This window comes from Fusarium redolens (assembly GCF_020744475.1).
Source record: "Fusarium redolens strain MPI-CAGE-AT-0023 chromosome Unknown BKA55scaffold_28, whole genome shotgun sequence".
In the NCBI taxonomy this organism is placed as follows: domain Eukaryota; kingdom Fungi; phylum Ascomycota; class Sordariomycetes; order Hypocreales; family Nectriaceae; genus Fusarium; species Fusarium redolens.
This window is the reverse complement of record NW_025763691.1, coordinates 229,543-250,133: the sequence shown is the minus strand read 5'-3', so window position 1 is coordinate 250,133 and position 20,591 is coordinate 229,543. Positions and strand designations below refer to the sequence as shown.

The 20,591-nt window shown below is 41.4% G+C and overlaps 5 protein-coding genes across 5 annotated transcripts; 2 read left to right on the top strand and 3 right to left on the bottom strand.

The window, feature by feature from the left end:
* Positions 1–3,466: 3,466 nt before the first annotated feature.
* Positions 3,467–4,238, bottom strand: BKA55DRAFT_584958 (uncharacterized protein). The gene has a single exon (XM_046194399.1). The coding sequence runs from the start codon at positions 4,174–4,176 to the stop codon at positions 3,514–3,516; it is 663 nt and encodes a 220-aa protein (XP_046042064.1). The 5' UTR covers positions 4,177–4,238; the 3' UTR covers positions 3,467–3,513.
* A 253-nt stretch (positions 4,239–4,491) lies between these two features.
* On the bottom strand, positions 4,492–5,894 carry BKA55DRAFT_743943 (uncharacterized protein; the record flags this gene model as incomplete). The annotated part of the gene is made up of 3 exons (XM_046201574.1): positions 4,492–4,935; positions 4,984–5,719; positions 5,780–5,894. The coding sequence occupies 3 exons, from the start codon at positions 5,892–5,894 to the stop codon at positions 4,704–4,706; spliced, it is 1,083 nt and encodes a 360-aa protein (XP_046042063.1). The 3' UTR covers positions 4,492–4,703.
* Positions 5,895–9,895: 4,001 nt separating this feature from the next.
* On the top strand, positions 9,896–11,932 carry BKA55DRAFT_697509 (uncharacterized protein; the record flags this gene model as incomplete). Its single annotated transcript, XM_046200391.1, has 2 exons — positions 9,896–10,934; positions 10,992–11,932. 2 exons carry the CDS (start codon positions 9,896–9,898, stop codon positions 11,930–11,932), a joined length of 1,980 nt encoding a protein of 659 aa, XP_046042062.1.
* A 4,253-nt stretch (positions 11,933–16,185) lies between these two features.
* BKA55DRAFT_599555 (SCP-2 sterol transfer family protein) lies at positions 16,186–16,694 on the top strand (the record flags this gene model as incomplete). Its single annotated transcript, XM_046196408.1, has 3 exons — positions 16,186–16,201; positions 16,282–16,482; positions 16,531–16,694. The coding sequence occupies 3 exons, from the start codon at positions 16,186–16,188 to the stop codon at positions 16,692–16,694; spliced, it is 381 nt and encodes a 126-aa protein (XP_046042061.1).
* A 1,228-nt stretch (positions 16,695–17,922) lies between these two features.
* BKA55DRAFT_528077 (fungal-specific transcription factor domain-containing protein) lies at positions 17,923–20,402 on the bottom strand (the record flags this gene model as incomplete). The annotated part of the gene is made up of 6 exons (XM_046188969.1): positions 17,923–18,298; positions 18,376–18,558; positions 18,608–19,212; positions 19,268–19,348; positions 19,405–19,750; positions 19,825–20,402. The coding sequence occupies 6 exons, from the start codon at positions 20,400–20,402 to the stop codon at positions 17,923–17,925; spliced, it is 2,169 nt and encodes a 722-aa protein (XP_046042060.1).
* Positions 20,403–20,591: the final 189 nt, after the last annotated feature.

Sequence of the window (20,591 nt, the reverse complement as noted above, 5' to 3'; positions counted from 1 at the left end):
TTCTTTCTGCACTAGTTTCGATGCTCAGCCATCAATAGCATTGACCCCGAGTCCTCGAAACCAAGCGAACACGTTGGTAACAACAGCAACTTGATTGATATGCACTCTCATCAGCAATTCGTTGCTTATCATGTCCGTTGGTTGTCAAGCGATCTGCATCCTTGTAACAACTGATCTCTTCGTCCCTGTCGTGAGAAGCGTTGGAGATATACAAATGCGAATAGAATGACTGAGCATGGCGCTGGGAGACAGGCGTAGTCGATCTTCTACTGACGAAGGAGTCGAGGGAGTAATAACAGCCTGTGCGTAAAGCTTGCTCCAGTCTGTTGGGGAGGCTTGTATACATTCCCTGGGTTTAGTCCCGTGTTCGCAGTAGCATACAGTATTTCATCAGTTGAGCTTGAGTTATATCGAGTCTAGATGGCTAGAGGCTAGGTTAAAGTGATCCACTCGTTAGTCTACATCTTCTTGTCGTTGACCTGCAATTCGTGCTCCCATCTTCGCGCAAAGGGCCCTTGGCGTTGGCCTTTTTCCCAATAGAAGGGCTAATTCATTGGTTCATGGAATGGCAGTGGGTCATAAGAAGGTATCCTTGGGAAGCGTTCAATTAACCCGGCGGTGTTGGATCAATTAGAGCGTTTAATCCACTCCCTGTTGCTTGTCTTGGCGCGGAGTGTGTATTTCGGCGCCGTGTTATCCATCTAGGTTGGTTCGTTTGACTATATGCTTCTGTATCAGTGGTGAGGCTAGGTGTTTCATTTTCATACTAGGCTAGACAGCTTTGCTTATCACCTAATAAGTATTCGATCGAGGTGCGGCGAGAGACGGGTTGGGGGGCCAAGGAATGGTCGGTTGAGGCGACAATCTGTAACCAAGCGTCAGTTGTATAATGCCACTATAGATAGAATTTATTTACTGGTTTCTTGACTGGCTACACAGTCTTCTGAGTGTGTATGTACTTTGAATATTGATGACAGTAACAGCCAGTTAAAGATAGGGAGCTCTTTATTGTGCAGAAGGAATGCATGAACCTGCCTACATAAATTACGCAATGAATGAAAGGAGAAACGGGGTATCCAAGTCATATTAAACTGAATTAACATATCTATACCTAATAAATCTATCTTCCGGTTAAACGCCGTGGATAAGGCCGGTCAAGATTGACCGAGATGATGACTCAATCTTAAGTGCCAGAATACAGTAATTCATTCACAAGCTTGTTGCAACGTGGAATCACGATATCCTCCCTTAATGGTTTGTATTTCAACGTATTCAATCCATCGTTTTGGACAACCAGTCAAAGGAAACAATGGTTGGAATTGCCTAGATTCAAGTGGTGGGCTAGGTTTGATTGACGCAGCGCAAATGAACAAACAGGCCGACCGTTCGTCTATAGTAACCAAAGAATGTAGTAGGAGTTGAACATGTAGGGTTAGCAACGGACAATTCTGTGCAGTCGATGGATGTTTGTGGGGACACGAAGGAGAACTTGGTCAAAAATCTCAAATCGAACAGTGAGAGAAAGAGAGTCCGGTCAGCGATGACGCGGCTTAGTCTTGATCTTGGTCCTGGGTTTGTTAACTATAGGCAAGGTCAACAATTTAGAGCTTTATTAACTTACCTCTGGAAAAGAACCTAAATGTAAAGAGGAAAGAGAGAATAGAAGCTTGAATGACTTTTACCCAGCTCTAGGTTAAGTTGCGCACAGTACAATCACAGTCAACTGTTCTTGTGGCCCGTGCACAGCTCACAACAAAGTCAGTGGTCATAAAAGCGAGGAAACTCGATGAGAACAGGGTGGAGGTGAGTGGAAGGTAATTTTTTCTTTAGAGGCAAAGCTTGAGAGTTCTGTGATAGAATCAACCAGGTAGAGATACTTACATATTCGCTGGTATCAGATCCCATCAACTAATGCAGAACTCCTAACATTGACATTTATGTTCAAATTTGCTAATTGCTATTTCAGAATGACTGGGCTTATGGTTTTGAGTGACATTAGGCTCATGGCTGCTATCGTTGATTGACTTTGTTGGACACAAAACAAACCGCGCCTTTCACGAAGTTGGCACGTCGTCACGTGGACTCTGCCCCGTCGTTTTAGCCAAGGGACACCACTCAAGTTGCACTTTGCAGAGAACAAACAAACTACATTGAACAAATTGACTGGTACAATACAAGTACAGCAATGAAGTCGAACAAGTCGCGAAAACGATCGACCGAGCTTTCCAGCGCTACGATGAACCTGGCGCAGAGGAACCATGCAACTGAGTCCAGTATGACCTCACAAGATTACCGCCTGAGTCTTGTCCATGGGGGAGCTCCAAGAAGGACTCATGTCCCATTGGCAGAGGTTGACAGACCCGCGGGTAATGTACTCAGACGCCGCTATCCTCGCCCTGCTCAATGGTGTCCTCTGTGATCTCGAGGCTGGCAGACGACGCCTGACACGGGTTTCGCCAGGATACTGTGTTGAGGGAGAAGACACGTCACGGCTGGTGCTTGTTCCCACTGGCAATAACCTCCTGGCCCTGACTTGAGACAGTGGCTTCTCTGAGACGGAGATTGCGAGTGTTGCTATGCAATATAAGCTCGATGCGCGCGTGGCCTTGACTGGATCGGACATAAATCACCTTTGGTTGATATCATGCAGCGTTGACTTGGTGGATTTATAATCATCTCATGTCAATTTGGTGATAGCATGATATGCATGCAAATAACTAATCCCTATCAAACATGCTACTGTAAACATTGACGCTCCGTTCCCAGTCTCTATCGACAGCCTACACTTATGCGCATTGCATATGATGGCGGAACCCTGGTTGCGAATGAGAATATGTAGCTATGCGGACTGAATTGTGTTATGAAAGGATGCATTGCATATGTCTACCGCTGGGTTAGTTGCGACACATACGTGGTCTCTGCGCCGCTGAACTTACTGTTACTTTATACAGATCATGTTTCGTCGCTCTGGTGCGTTCGAAACGCCCTGGCTCCGTGTCAATCGGGCTGGGTCTATGGTTCGTAGGCTGCACCAGCGGGTGTATTGGTTGTTGGGGAGTTGCTGCACCGTAACAGCTAGGTTGAGGTATCGCCAACGCCAGCTCTTCCATCTTGAGCTCAGTTGCGCTGGATGCGACAGAATCATCAGCCGTTGGCCAAAGGCACCGCTGCAAGCTGGTTGGTGGTGTCCCGGGTCTTGACGCTCTTTGCCTTCCCCATGGTATCCAGCTCATCACGCTTGCGCTTCTCTCCCCGCGGCATCTCCTCCGTAGCCCGAGGCTTGAGACCAGCTAGCAATTGTCCTGCAACGCGTTCCGAGAAGCTCGCATGCGGTTCGAATGGGACCTGGACGTGCTGTATCGCCGGCCAGACAAGATTGTCCATGTCGTGGGTCGGGTGGTCGAGTGCGTGGAGGAGTTTCGAGGGGATGTCGGCCTGGAAGACGTGCGCGTGCGTTGTGTCGGAAACGTTGGTTACTAGCAATCGGACCTGGGGAACTAATTGTCAGTGGAATTAGTAAGAAGGGAACGTAGACAGACGTACGATGAGGGTTTCTGGCGTCCACCGACGATGCTGCCATTGAAGCTGAGCCAAAGATAGTAGGATGCAGACCAAGTACGGGTCCTCAAACCACAGGGCAGGAGTCAAGTCGCGCATTCGGCGCTGGTAAAGTCTCTCCACGGGAAGATTGTCGGCGCCGGCAATGGGATGGCGTTTGGGTGTGAGGGCTCGTTCCCGCTGCTTTATGAGTTCTTCGTATTGAAAGGTACCAATCATCGGCCGCTGCTGGAGTTTATGCACTGCGCTTGACTGAAAGACTCTGCAGTCTGGTGAATGCGCTCTCTGCTTGTTGTAGAGGAAGTGAGGCTGCCATCGGGTGCTGACCAAGCCATGATGACGCAGCAACTTGTAAATACAGGTGAACCTGGTTCTGGGGCCTGGGGCGTTTAGCAGCTGCTGGACAATCTCTGAGAGATCTGGCTCGACGTCGCTGCTGGGCGAAAGCGGCGGTGATGGTGGTAGCGAGGGAGGGAGAGGGGCAAAGTCGAGGTGATTGAAATGGCAGTGCAGAACTCGAAGGTGCTCTGAAGTCCAGAATAGAGGGTGAACAAGAAAACGCGGGTTCTCGACGCAGAGTCTATGCAGAGACTTTGCTATCGGCGTCTGTTGGTCCATCGTGCGCGCATCGCAAGAGAGCGGAATGAATGTTGTTGTTGGCTGTGATGTTTTTGTTTGGCACACGCGACTGAACTGAATGACGCGACATGAGTTTGGCGGGGGCGGGGAAGGAATTATTTGTCTCCGCTGACACATGATGATCCGAAGGTGTTGATTGGTCAGGCGCCCAGGCCCAAGTCCCCTGTAAGCCCACTGTAATTTCCCCTGTCAGTTAGCGACTCGCAGCATCCCCGCCTCGCTTATCTTATCTTTCTAGACTCCCGTTACAGGTCTTGGTTCAAATAGCGCACAAGGCCAGTGATTTTACGGTGGTATCAAGGCTTTTATACTTTGATACTGGTAACATAGGTGGCCAGGATCTTGGTTGAGTTTCCTTTTATTATCATAAGATCATTAAAGTTAAGTAAAGAACCTAAGCATTTAGTTTATTCTCTGAAACCTCTTGGGTTGCTGCGCAGCAGCACTGCATAAAGAACTGGCATTTAACGACTGTATGCAGATGGATACAGAGAGTAAGAGAATCGCTACTGTGGAACACCCTCATCAACATCGTCCATGGCCATCCCTACCAAGCCCCGAATGTTTTCCAAAACGCCGCTTCTCCCATCTCTATCACTTAGATCAAACCATTGGGTTGCTGTGACCTTCAGTGGCTGAGACGGTAACGATCCATTTCCCAACTCGTCCATGTACGTGCTTGTGACATGAAATTCCAAAAAGCACACATAGTGGCTTGTGGCATTTATGATGAGTGTTCTAATTTAGTTAGTCACTGCCGGGTAAATTAAGAGGTAGGATGCATACCTTTCATTCTTCAGTTGTTCCAAGTCAGATCTACCTCTGGCCAAGATAGCCTCGCAGGTCATCTGTGCCAAGCACTCATCGGAGATCCTAGGCTTGTCTTTATGAACAACAAGGCGTCTCTTGGCCTCGAGCAGTGCAACCGTAACGTCCGGCTCGGTAGACAGACCCTCATCGACTTTGAGGCTCAGCCCGCCATCGTCAATGGCAACGATCTGTTTCTCCAATTCGGAGATTTGGGAGATCATGCGACGTCGTTCAGGGCGGAACTCAACTACTCGTGACGATTTGGGAGGCTGTGTGTAGTATAGCAAGTGGCGCAACACGCGTGTGATCAGAAGCACGGCGCTGTCTTCGGCGGCGAGCTCTTTCGTCGGTTCTGGTTCGGTGTAGCCAGCCGATCCTTCGCTGCGAGCTGGCGAACTAGGGTGGTCTTCAGGATTGCTGGATGAGATTTGAAAGCCGGCTGAGTTGACGTATCCTTCACGAACTGGATTCCGTCGAGGTCTTTTTGCTTCCGGTGTCCCTTCATTCCTTGAAGTGTGGGGACGGGGGTAGCGCTTGACGGCTGCCAACGCAGCCCAAAGCTCGCCTAGAGAGACGCCGTACTCGTGAATCAGGAAATGAGTGCTCTGGTGCAGTAATGCCGTGTCAGGTCCGCGAAGGAAATCCTTGATTTCCTGGGTCTCTTCCAAACGTTCATTTCTATTCCCCGTGTATCTGTTGTATGCTGGGAGTACTTTCTGTGCTGTTGGTGAGACGACGACCTGGCAGGCGAACAGCTGACGGCGGCCTCAACTGCTGCCAGAGGCTTGGAGGTCGACGATGGAGAGTGCCCCGTTCGATAGATCGGATTTAAGCAGTGTGTCATATGCACTCCTAGATACAACGGTGTCGAAATACCTCGTTGACATTTTGATCCTTTCCGCACGAGCCTCGGGGATCACGAAAACGGCCGACCTCGAGAAAAGATGTCAGAATAAACTCTTCAAAGAGCGCCCTAAGTTTGTGATAATTTACCCAAGTCTCTTCGTCCGTTATGATCGAGGTCCAACGTTTTCTTGCCGCCCGTAGACGAGTGTGAGATACGGATGACTGCCTGGTGTTTAGGCGGATGATAAGCAGGAGGGCATATCTTGAGCTACCTATTGTAAGATCAGTTCCGCTGGTCAAGCGCGCAAGCAGGTGAGAGTTGATGCTTGCCAGGCGGCTCACCTTTCGCTCTCAAAAAAAAGTCCAAAAAGTAAGGAAGGAAAATGGAAGATGTTTCCGATGAGGGCATCCAAAGAAAGAAAGAAGGAAAAGAAGCGACAGCGTAAACAAAAACGCAGTGTTTATGGGATTCCAAATATGGGGGGTGACGCACTGTGAATGAGGAAGACGAAGCTCGGGCTCGCCAACTGGAAAGCCCAAGGCAGATAAGATAACCAAGGTGGGGCTCCAGAGTAAGTTACTAATTAACCTAGACTGCTGCCTAGTTGGCCTGTTTGCCTTGATCTTGTTTATTCTGATGATTGACAATCACGTAGCGTGTTTGCAGGCCAAATCATCACTACATGACCACTGTACAAGCTAGTTTTGTTTGTTATAGAGTCAAAGATGGAGAGCAGGCGCTGTACATTGCTTGTGTCAATAGTCTTATTGCTGAACAGAGGATAAATCAAACACTCATTCGATGAAACAAGCCTTTGGTACCACACCAATGTCTTGATTTGACTTCAAGATGATCGGGGTCCTTAAGACATTCCTTTGAGGAGAGAAGAGCAATCTATTCTATCTATGATGTTGAAGCTGTTGTTAATGTCAAAATAGCGAAAGAGGTTTGAGCCTGGAATTCTGCCCCGTTCTCTTGGACTGAATGTCGTCATATGCGCAGTCCGAGAAGGAGATGTTATCTCCTGACAAGTATCTCATCTTTAGTCGAGATACTGCTGACAAACTCGTTTCTTCTGTACTTAATAAATAGATTGTTTTCTTATTGGCAAGTTAAATGAAGCAGTGCGTAACTTGAGACGGGGATAAACATTACGGACATCAAGAAATGCCCCTAATAGTGTCGGGAATCTATCATGCTTCTGGTAGGTCTGCAAGACACTTGAAGCATTAAAAACGCCTAAGCACTCAAGCAATTACAAGAAATGTGACTAAAGACATCTCCTTCAATTACTATTTCTTGCGTAGAGTTTCCCCTCTCGTAATACATACATATCTATGTGTCCTGGGTAGCTCGAATTAGTTAAATCCAAGACCACTATAATGCAAACTTGTGATTAGTAGTTACTTTGCGTTATTATGTTGCTTCTATGGGCTTTGTATTCATTAGAGTTTTGCGAGGCTTTGTTTTAATGAATCGTCTTGTAGAACTTTGTACTTCTATTGGTTATATCTGGGAATAGTAATTAACACGATATAGTCCCGGTATAAGCTTCGAACATCGTCATAGACAGCTGTAGCTCTGCTTTAAGCTCTATATCTATCGCTTTCATAAGCTTTTAGACAGAGACTCTAGCCGCGATTGTTTGCCTACTGTACTTGGTTCTAAATTCCTCTGGAAGACTTTACTGAATAGGGTTATAGCCCTACTTCTAGGGTATGCAGATATTTGATTCGTCGATGATAACCTCCCTGGGCATAATTGGTAGACCTCCCGACGTTTCAGATACTGCCAGTTATCCGAACACGACATTGAACAAGCCGCCTTATCGTCCTCTCGAAGGGTCTAGAGGAAGCAAATATACATTTTTGCCCAGTAGCGCATTGTTTGTATATAGAAAAGGCATAAGTAAATGTACATAATAATAAGAATATATCTTATATTTATATAAAAAATTCTATATAAGAGATAATCAAATAAAAGATATTTCAGATTTCATAGCCTGCAATTAGGTGCCATCTTCTAAGGCGCACTACTGAGATCCATTCCCGTCGACGGCTGGCGTTCCCGCAAACTCTCTTCTAAACCCGTGCAATATACTTCTTTGAACGTGGTCTGGCCATTTTGATCAGAGTAGACGGCAACGACGGCCGCTCGAGTCACGTTGTTCTGAGCCCCTCGAATTTAATGAGAACCTTGACGTTGGGAGCAAGTGGCAACACGCGTTGTATCAAGCTGTGCCGTCTTCCGGCAATCCCTGTTTGTTACTGGGATAGCAAAGACTTGCAAAACAGATCTGGAGAGCTTAGAACTCTTACCGATCTGCTTGACGAGAGGGACATTATGCTCTAATTATAATATATTTATTAGTAAATATTAATTAGTTAAACCCCTATTAAGCTCCTAAACCTAAAATATATAATTAACTAAGTAAAGTAGTTTTTACTTATAAAGTTATAATTTATCCCTTATTTTATTTATATTTAATATATTCTTAATTTTAAATAAATCTCTTTTTTCTAATTTTAAGTATTATATACCTTATTAAAACTATAATTCTCTTTAAGAATTAATATTAAATTAATTACCTTAACTTTACTTTTATTTTTATAAAATAAGAAAACATTACTAAGGTATAATATATTACTATAATATAAAATATATTATAATTTAAAACCTATAAAGCTTTTTAACTACCTCTAGCTATTTAATAGTTATATTATTATTAACTTAAGTTATAAGTAAAAGAAAATCCTTCTTAAGGTAGTTTTATAAAATATAGAAAAAATTACTATAATTAAAATTAATATAGATACTATATATTTAAAATAAGCTTAGATACTAACTAAGGATTAAGGGCTTAATGCTAGGATTGGTTACCATAATAGCGCTGTAAGGCTTCTATAAGACAGCTATAGCATACCTATAATTGCATGCATAGCGATTATGGCCCGATCTTTTGCCCTGTGGTTTAACGGCTTGTGCAACCATTACACTTAATATAAAGTTTAATTAGTAACTTGCTAGTAAGTATATTAAACTTATAAGTAAAGCTATTTATATAGGCTTATTATATATATTTAAGGATAATAAAGTAATATTTAACTATATATTTAAAATTATACTAAAAGGTAAAGTTTTTATTAATAATATAATTTAAAATTAACTTCTAATTAATATAGCCCTAAAGCTATTTAAAAATAATATTCTTATACTAGCTAAGTTAATTACTATAAATTAAAAGACTAGATAAGAGGTTTTAAATTTAAGGGTAATAAATTAATATAAATAAGATAATTTTAAGTTAAAATATTAAGTAGGCTAGAGAGCCTTAATCTTTAAGAGTCTAAAGAGTCCTTTTAGATAATAACTTAAAGAGGATTTAGTAAAATAAGAAAGGGATTACCTTATTATTTATTATAGCTTATTAAGTTATACTTTTCTTATTCTTAGTTAATAATAAACTAGACTTAATTAAGGCGAGATACTACTATTTTTAATAATATATCTTTATATTAAATTATCTTTTTATTTTAATAAACTAATATATTAGAAGTCTTAAGTAACCTAAACCTTTATAAATATATACTTTTTTAATGCCTAAACGCTAGACAGAATCTCTGTAGTTCCCCCCCTCAACCCAGAACAAAGTCTATGGAGAAGAACCGATCAGATAATCAGCCCTAATGCGTTTCAATAGGGTTTAGTTTTCACATAGCTGATCGGTCACGTTCCAGATTTTGTCCCTTGTGTCACTATTGTCTCTAAGGCTCCAGCTTAATCCAAACGGGCGTTTGTGGCTGTGGCTAGAACTCATTCGGCTGCGCCTTGCCGCTTGAGCGTGTTGCCTATTCCGTTCGATAACGGAGCCAACTAATTGACGTCAAGTATATATTCTCATAGTTCATGCGCTACTCCAGATTTATTCCCATAGCCGCATGTTTTATTAAAGATTCATATAAACCACCAACCGGTCACAAATATAAGCCCAATATTGAATCCCTGACAACCAAGAGCCTGTCGAATGACCGCTTCTCTATCATGCACGACAATCTTCCTCGCGATCGTCGTTCCAGGATCGTCTCACAGCTTGGAAAGGTCTCGGTCGTCATCCTGACGTCCTTGTTCGTGGTCTGTCTGGGGTGTTTGGTGTTTCTCGCGTTCCTATGGGGAGCCGACGAAAATAACACTGTCTGGAGAAGCATCGTCCTTGCTGAATGGACGGCTCGTTCTATTACAATTACATCTCTCGTTCTCAGATGGGCCACAGCTGCGCAAGCGGCAACATGCACATCTATGCTTGCGGCAATCTTGCTTAAGCAAGGCGCAGTCCCGTTACCAGCCGCGGCTGCTGTGTCTATCATCAGGGTTGATAACACTGGTCCCTGGTCACTTCTAGGGAAGATGGAAGCAGAGTGGCACCGTGGATCTGTTTTGGTAGGCTTACTAGTTGCGCTGCTTACCTTCACAACATTATCTTTGCAATTCACATCAACTATTTTACTGTCACAAGTCGGCCTAGCCTCCCTCCCTGTGGCAAGTTCGGTCCCACAAACATATTATGGCATCAAAACAGAGGGGAATACGTATTGGTCTTTGATCGGTATAAATCCATCATTTCTTAGTACGACACCTGCAAGATATCCAGCCTTCGCTGAATGGGTTCCTAACACATCGACCTCTAACATGGCTGCTCAGCACGGATTCGCCTCAAGCAATGCGCCTGGCATAAGAGACACAGGAACCGTTATGCGAGCGTTTCTTCCTATTGACAATAACGAAGAGCGAAATAGAATAACAGAATATCACGGAATTGCCACCGTGGTAGACACGCGGGTCGTCTGCATGCGCCCAAGTCTCACAAAGCTCGCATTCTCTATGCACAACGGTTTATATGTAACAGGACTAGCACATATTGAGCAGAAGCCGTTGGGCCTTGTTCGACAAGCAAGGGAGGGGCGAAATAACAATTTCTCTGTCTTTTTTGATTGCGGTATCACATTGCCTCCGGACGGACCCCACTCAGAACCTCACTGGGCGCTTGCTGCATGTTATTGTGGCAACAATATTTCAGAGCAAGGTACGAAAGAAGTTTGAAAGGGACAGATTTTAGATGCCGTATTGACTAGTATAACAGGAATTTATTCAGTTATGGAGCCGAAAGGGAAAAAGCATCTCGGTGATTCCTATTTACTCATTAACGCAACACTCCTCAAGTCCTCGGAGGATATCGACGACTCCGACGTGTGGGAGTCTATCCCAGGCTCTGAAGATTCTGTATCTGCGCGTCTGCAACTTACATTCTGCATGACATCATTCCAAGCGCAACGAATGGAGGTAGACGCAACGAGATCGACATTAATACATCCAGAGCCGTCCTTGCATTGGAACACCTCAACCGCCATGTGGAATACCCACGCTGTTCTACAACAACTTGGAGCTAGGACATCAGAGATATCAGCCGCGGAACGTGGCATCTTTGACCTTGCGCCTCGGTCATGGCAATGGTCTAAGTACCCCGAGGATTTAGAGCACACTGGTGACGCCCTCGAAACCACGCAGAATCTTGTCTGGGTCGGCAGTGACTTGGTGTACAATGATGTAGTGAACAGTGCTCAATACTCGATTTTCAGTCAAATGGCAAGTTCCACAAAGAACCCAGCGCTCGGTCTTCAAGCATTTCTTACAACTCTATGCTCTATCTGCTATTACGATCGAATCCCAATGTTTGACGCAGTCGGGCCATCGTCCCGTGTATCTCTGGTCCAAGTTATTCGACCATTAGGCTGGACTGCCTTTATTATCGTCGCTGCCGTGGCAGTGTTACACCTTATCCTAGTCCTCTCCGTGGTACTGATGTTCCGAGGCGCTGGAAACCTCAGCTGCATCCAAAACGCGTGGCCTTCTATCTCACAACTCCTTGGTCCTGTTACAGAAGACTGGATTAGGGGCGCAGATACAGTCGACGATAAGACGGTCAAGTTATGGTTGAAGGATCGTGGCCTGCATAGAACGTTGGTTGGGGTTGAGCATATTCAGGGTCGGGTGCATCTTGTTAAAAAAGAAAGAATTTCATAGATTTATCTTCTGGAAGTAGGAGCCGCTCGATGATAATTTTCTCACTTCTTATGTCCCGTTTATATCTTGACGCTTGATTCCTAGCTTTATATTTACCCATAACAACTATGGTGGCATATACTCCAGCGAGTAAAAATGTCCTTATTAATCCACTTCTTAGCTTATAAACCCCTATTTTAGAACCTCTCAATCTCCCAGAACCGTTATTTTACCATCCTCCGGATAACTGACGAATGAAAACCCGTGTGTTGTATTTGAAATATCATCTTTTACAGACAAAAATATCACATAGAAGTTTCCATCTATATATTAACTCTATATAAAGAGACTCTATATATTCTAAAAGCGCTATTAGCAGATGCTAGAACTCTTCTATATAGACCGAGATTTTATCTTTATATAATATAGTCTGGCTATTATTGCTCTACCTAAGAAGAAACGTAGGTATTTCTAAGCTAGCTATTGCCCTGTTATATGCAAGGAGTAAGAAAAGCTCCTTAAAAGGCAATTATAACCTAAAGACTAAATACTCTTATTATACTTATATAGCTATAAAACCTAACCTATCTCAAGGAATTTTAGAATTCTAAGAGAATTATAACCTTATACTAGTAGGGCATACTTTATAAATAAGAGGCATTAGATATATATAAGTGCTATAAGGTTAGGTATATATAACCTAGCCAGGAGGAGGCTGTTAAGGTTAGCTAAGAATTTAAAGATCCTACTAAAATATATTAGTATAGTTAAAGCTAAATAACTATTTATAACTTCTTTAGTATTAAGCTTTATAGTTAATTTAAAGAATAGTTTTAATACTTCTTTATTTAAAAATAGTATTTTCTTACCTAATTCTCTTATTATATAATTTTCTCTTTTATACTTCTTAATTTTATTTTACTTAAGTGTTTTATTATTTTTATATTCTCTTTTTATATTATGCTTATAATTATCTTTAAAGTTTTTAGATTTTTTTATAGTACTATCTTTATACCTACTTAAGGTATTATTATTATAGTATTCCTCTTTATTATTACTTTCTTTATTTAAATTATCTTTTTTATTAATTATAGCAGATAAATTAATTAATTTCTAAAACCTTTTAGCTAAAATATTAAACTACTTCTAGGTCTTATTATCTTATACTACTAATATTAAATAAGTATATACTTTTTTAAATTATATACTAGCTTAATATTATTAAAAACCTATAAGTAAATTATAGGCCTAAAAGATTATAATAATAAACTATTTAAGTAGGTAAATATACTTCTTTTTACTTATAGATTTTCTTATAAAAATAAAAGGCTTAATATAGTAAATAGAAAGCTATATACTATATAGTTAGTATAGCAGGCTCTTACTTATTAGCTATGTAATTTATTTATAATTATCTCTTATAGTATTTATAGCAGTATTAAGAGCAGTAAATTTTCTCTTATTATAAATAAAGCTTAGTATTTATTTTTTAGGCTAGAGTTAACTAAAGATTCTCCTATTTACTATTAATACTATACCTTATTATAAAGTTATAGGAGATAGTATAATAGTTAGATTTTTAAGGAGTTCTTAATTCACTCCCTAGGTCTATTCCTAGCCGGTCTGCTCTAGCTAGGGCTTAAAATCTATAAATCTTATACTTTATAAGCTATTATTAATTCCAGCTCTATCTATTAAAGCTATTTCTTTCTTAAGTCTCTATTTACCTTACTTATACTTAAAAACGCCCTTAAAATAGTTTTTATTATATTAATATTAGGAAAGCTGAAGTTGTAATAACCCTCGGTATTTATAAATAGCACTCCTGTAATAAATAAATTACTAGTTAAGGATATAACCCTATATTGGCTTCAGTTTGGCCTACTACTTAGAGAAAGCATTTTATGCCCTTAATTAAGCTTTTTAAGGACTGTAGCAAGCCTTTAGATAGGGACAATTAGGTCTCGCCCTCTATTATAATCCTAAAGCTTTCTAACTATTAGTAGTAATTAGAAAAGCTAGAGATAGAGCTCCTATAGCCAAAATATTACTGGTCTCCTAGGCTAGACCTTTAAGCGTAGACTTAGATGCTGTTCTTCTTATTAAACTCGGTATTTTATATATAGCTTTAGATACCTTTCTAGTAACTCTATTTATAGACTTAAAGATTAGTAATATTATATAGAAGTAAGTAATTAGGTTTATATAAATATAAAAAGTAGCTTTAGAAAGAATTAAATTACTTATTTAATCTGGCTATTATATATTATAACCTCTTAAATAGAGAAAGAAAAGGGATAATAAGAGAAGGTTATAATAAGAGGTAGTAAGCAAATTCTTATCTTTTATATATTTTTTAATTCTATTATACTATAACCTTAACTAATCTATATACGTTCCTTAACTTATAGTATAATTATGTTAAATTAATAGATAGATATTAACTATTTTATAACTTTAAAAGAATATTTAGGGAGCTAGATTATAAGACTTGCTATTACTAGTAATAAATTAGTACTTAATATAATAGCTATTTATATTATAATATATATTTAGTTAATTAGGTATGAATTTTATTATATTTTTAATTATTATATTTTTAACCTCTAATTATAACTCTTTTATAGCTTTAATTAGCTAGGCTAAAGTTATAGCTAATATTAAATAAGTAGTAACTTTAGGTTATATATTATATATCTTCTTTTTTATGACTTTTTAGATATTCTTAATAAATTTAAGGTTAAGGCTATAAAAAGGCTAATTTATAAGAAATGCTCCTTATCTTCTTACCTAAAGTTATAGCTATTTTTAAACTTTCTTAGACTTAATGGTATAAGTATTATTATATTAAAAAGGCTCCTTTTTCTTAATTAATTTAAAAAGCTAAAAGTATAAATAGGCTAAAATATATTAGCTTATTATACCCCCTCTCTTAAACTTAAGGTTACTATTAAGAGAAATAATTTAATATAATTTATTATAATTAATTATATTAAAAAATATCTATAAGTATCTTATAGGTTATTTATATAATTAGACCTTATTTATATAAAGTCTCTTGCCTTATAATATTATTAAAATAAGCTTTTAAAATAAAAGTCCTTAAACTTATAATAAAGTAAAATAACTATTATATATAATTACTATCTATATAGTTAATTAAGACCCTGTTAAAAAACTATTAATTATATTAAAAAGACTTATTTTTATAATAATATTTATTATAAAAAGTTTTTCTTAATTAAGTACTTTCTCTACTAGGAAATAGGTATTAAAATATAAGCTTATATTATATCCCTTAATTATAAAGCTAGTAATAAATTATTAATTTTAAGTAAGTTAAATATATTTAATAAATAATTTCTTAATAGAAAATAAAAGTAATATTTATAATATGTATTTTAATATATATTTTATTTTTATTTAATAACTTTATAGGCCTCTTAGAGCAAGGAAGGTCTTTAATAGCATACTAGTATTAATACTATTAAGTAACTCTATAAATTATATACTAGCTTAACCCCTCTTTATCTGTAATATCTTATATATAAATACCTAACTTATATAATATTATAAACCTTATTCTTTTATAAGGAGAATAATATATTTTTTGCCTAATTCTAGGCATCTTTATCTATAGAAATAACGCATTAAAGTCATGGTATTAATATTGATCTTTTGTTGAAAGCGTGGTCGGACCTCGGATATGTCGGGACTTTTGCCCGGGATTAGTACAATTAAAAGCCTAACTAACTCTTGTTTTAAGTGTAGACAGATGATAATAAACCTTTGAGCCTACCTCCTTATCCAAGTTCAGCATGACCCTTATTAACTAGAAAGCGGAAGAACGCCTGGATATCTTCGAGGTAGCCGTGCCGCGTTTTAGAGACGCTGTTTCTGCATCTGAAGGGCTTCACCCTTGTAGCCGAGGTGAAATGAGCTTAAACGATCGCCGAGAAATTCCTCGGCGTTCATCTCTATGCACGACATTGCGAAACAGGGTTGTATTTCAGGATCTGACCATTATCAAGTCAAGAAACATTGAATACTGTGGCAACTGCCATCTTGGTCCGGCCTTACGCCGAGATAATACTTTGACACGTGCGAACATAAATACACAAACACCGACTTGCACCGAACCATGAATGACGCGGCTCGACGCAAATAAATAGTGCATGGTTTCAGAATTATAGCAAGCATTAATGAATTGAACGTCTCTGCGTCTTGCACTCTTTAATCATTCCACATACACCTGGCCCTAGACGCACCCTAGGATGTCCCTAAAGAACCGTTAGTCCCTCTGCTACTACCTTACTAAACATGACTGCTCTTCCCACCTTCGTTGAACGCGACTAAGATCAAGATATTAGCCCACTTTCCTTCTTCGGTCGCGTTTGACATAATCCAGCAAGCGCTGAGTTCAACGGAGATTGAGCGTAATAATGCAATGAAACAATGCAACGCCGTCTTCGCCTTCGTTTTGACCAACACTGCCGGCGAGACCGATAGTTGGCACACTGATCTCAAGGAAACGGGCAATGTTGGGAAAGGTCCTTGCAACAACCCTACTGGTGAGTAAATGTAATTCTGAAGCCGTTCTTCATAGTGACAAATCTCAGTGGCTCTCTTGCTTTCTGAGAAAGAGTTTGGCGATATACTTTCCAATAAAGTCAACGCACAAAGTTTGTTTATGGCTGGAAAACTCAAGATCAAGGGCGATGTACTAAAGGTGACCAAGCTTGAAGGTATTCTTAAGAGCGACCAAATTGAATCCAGATTGTAAGCAGCATGCAGAGAACAAAGAGCCTATTCTTTCCTTCGAAAACGAATGACTGTGACAATCAGATGTCTTGAGACATCATTTATTCAAAATTTCAACTTCTTGCATTGTTGTTTCCTATTGTAAGATAATCTCTAGTTTAAGTAATAAGCAATTCAACTCGTGGACTTTTAAGTTTACGCTCACATTATTGTTGGTCTTGATCCAAATGCTTAAGGGGGAATATACCAGGAATAAACTCGCAAGAATCCCTTGCGTGCTTACATGCCACCGGAGGAGGCCGCCATGTGAAATGAAAACTTCGACTTGTTCTGGAAATTTTGACCCTTACAGTGGAAGCAACAAAGTTTGATCCCGGGCTAAATAGGTGACCTAAAGCTCGGAGATGTTTTATAGAGGCATTCTCAGGGTAGCGCTTCAACTTTCAAGGACATGAACAAGATTATTTCGTGGAGATATGGATAGATGGCCACTCAAGTCATCACAAGTTTAAGGAACTCAAGACGTAAGTGCACCTCACTCCCCAACAACCCCGATTTTCACGCTTATCTCGACGCCATACCTCTCTCTTCAATTCTTTACATTTAAGGTAGGGCGTAGTAACGATGGCGGTAGTCATGTTGCGAAGGCCAAGGCTGACTGCGCAGCGAAGCCAGGGCTTCAATTACTGAACTATTGACGCCCCAATGCTACCAATGTTCTAGTACTGTCGTAAATATGTAGAGAAAGAGCCGTTTACGCTACCTTTATCCAGAAAATGGAAATGGTCCTTCCGTTCGGTTATCTATAGTCACTGTCTTAACCCCCTACTCCGTCTGGGGTCGTATGTGTGCGTTTGTCATCAGCAGGGCCGAATTGCTTCAAAAGCTGGTTTGCGAATAGCCAAAGTTACGATTGGTTAAGCGGAGTGTGCATTGATGTTCAGCGAGTCATAGATTTCAAAGAAACGTATGTCTTGGCTGTCACTGCCGGTACAAATGACGCTTGATTCTATATGAGTAAACAACTAGCATAGAGCATTGCGCCAAGGCACATGGAACTTTCTAGTGCAGCTTCGGCTCTTCTATGTGGAATCAGTCTTCTGTAGGTAATTCTGGATACCATCTAATGCGCTGGCTCGAAGGAGCATCATCCGACGAATCCGTAGGGAATTGAAAGTCAAAACTTGAGCAGAACATGGCAAAGCTACGCTTCCCTTAGTTTTTGAGTAATACATAGAGGCAAGCCAAACTTATACGTACTCATCTGCATCAAGGTCACCTTCGAACCCTGTAAAAGCAGAGCCGAGGTTCCTTATGATGGCTGTATCTGTGAAATCCTGGCTTTGTATCGGGCCATGCGATAAGCACGTCGTCTGCGTCTCGAGGTTCGTCATGGCTAAACGAGTGCCCTTTGGTGCCTCTTGCAGGGCCTGCCGATTTCTTATTTGAGTCTGTGCCTGGGAGAATAGCTGATGTAAAAGTGATGCTCCAAAGTACGTCTTGCGTAGTTCATTAGCGACAAGCATACACAAGTCGAGGCTGTGTTGTCCCAGCGTCGCTATGAGTGGTTTGCTCGATGTCGAATTCAGGAGATGAAACTGCATAGGTGGCACGAGCGCAATGCAACTACAATTCGGTTCAATCAGCATTCAGCAGTTTCGTAAATTCAAAGCCGAAACATGAATGTCGAGGTTTGTACTGACACAATACTCTGACATGCCAAAATCATGTCTGCAGTTATTAGGGCCTCAAGGATCTTGTTAAATCCTGCAGCAGCCACCTGGGCTTTCCGCTCTATTGATGAGTACCATTCCTGAGACAGGCTGGATGAATGTTTCTGGGACAAGCTCAGAAGATACGGCCGGTACAAGACAATTAGAACCGATCTAGACTAAAGATCAGCGGAGACAGACCCCAATGGGAGGAAAAAAGTACTGTAAAAACAGTGTCAGATGGCAGGCGTGATAGTAAACCATAAGATTCTCGGAGCTTATGAACCAGCTCGCTTTTCTATTTACTGTTGATATTCGCTTCTCAACCTCCACCACATCGGCTATACTCGGCCTAATCTGGCGAGCTCGGTAATGCGTTGATAGTATATTTGATTGGATGATTGCGAGGTTTATCAACTCAACAAAGAGCTTGGACAAGTCGGGCATGCCAGCTGGAAGGTACTTTTCGCGAAGTGTGTCCGGAACACCTACTGCTAGCGCATCCAAATCAGCAGCGACTGGTAGTTGAGTGTCGCAATCGTCCAAGTTGATACGTACTGGCCTGCCCATACCAACGGAGAACCATACATCTTGATGGACGCATGACCACCAGATAAGACGCCAGAGTCTCTGACGGTGCTGCGGTATACGACTTGCCGTGGAGTGAGGGTTTCGATGTAGTCCGGCTGTCTGACTTAGACCGATAGCGACTCCGATCCAATGCCACGGACCTGTCTTATCTTCAGTGTCGGATGAGTAAAAGCCCATCAGCAGCACAGCCTGTATCAATGTGGTTCTGTCTTTTTCGTGTTGCATGTCGTATAGAGCCTACGCTACAGTGTTAGCCTTGATTTGAGATACATGATGATGAAATTGGGCATACTTTTGCCTTTCGATATATCGAGCGCTTCATTTCCTTTCTAGTTGCATATCCGGCTGCCCGAACTACGTCCTCCTCCAAGAACTAGCACGGATAAGTATGGCCAATGTCGAACTGGACTATGAACATTTTGAACTTACGTTGCATGCTGCGAGGTACATGGACCATAACAGATGAGCGCTAACCCTATCGAGTGTGGCGCTTTCATGTTTGGGAAGAAAGTCTTGAACGTCGATAATGGGAAAAAACGGATGGACATAATGGAAGTATGCTCGAACCAAGCTATCACGAACCCGAGCTTCAGGGAATACGAATGCCCCCTTGCGTCGCAAGTATTCTTGATCTTCCGGATCGAGTGAGGCAACTATACCATTTGGGAGAAGAAAGTGGCCGCTCTTATCTGCTCCTTCCGGCTCACAAATGTTTGCGATTGCGCAAACGCCAGCGGGATCACCTATGGTAGAGTTATGGATGTCAACCCCAATTCTGCGGTGCATGGCGCGAGTTCCCTGAGTGAGGCAACAATGGAGGAGAAATAGGAGCGGGTTCTCATACCATACATGGGCGTATCAGCTGGGAGTGAGTCTGTGTTCAGCGCGTCGTCTTCCTCAAAGTGGCTGAAATGCGACGGGAATGGGCGATAATTGCTGGAGCATGACGCATTTGACCTCTCACTGCAGGCTACTACGGCCTCGGAAGCAATGGCAGAGGTGCCATCTGGGCCTCTCAATAAGTCGCCTGGCTTCCCGATACTGTTGATCCCTAGGCCAGTACGATAGGAGTCACTGGTCGCCGGACGTGCGTCTAGCTCTAGTTCTAGTGATGGAACAACGGTTATGGAATCATCTGTTTGGTCATAATTGCCAAAGAGACTGAATGACTCCGGCAACGCTTGTCGCGAAAGGGTAGCCGAGGCGGATGTCCTGGAGTGCGCTTGTTGAGCAGAGGGTCCGACTGACTTTTGTGATTTGCGAACTCGAGGCTCGCATTCTTTGTCATCCAAGGAGCAGTTTGTGCAGGGTGGGCCAGACCTGGCCAGGCTACACCTCACTTTCCGGTTATGGCAGGCCTTACAAGCGCCTCCAAGACGTCTGCGCGATGCTTGTCGGTTTGCTGTAGGAGAATTTTGCCTCAACATCGTGAAAACATTAGGCGAAAATGGACGACTTGCAGGTATTCAGGTGGTATCGGGCCGGGTCGTGTCGTACACGTCCACCTTCCGCCTCGGCGATTTTTATATATGGAGAGTGGGTCCAGGGGTAGAATTGTCACATGCATTGGCCCAGCATAGTCGGGCTCCAGCAGCTTTTACCGAGGTAGTAGCCTG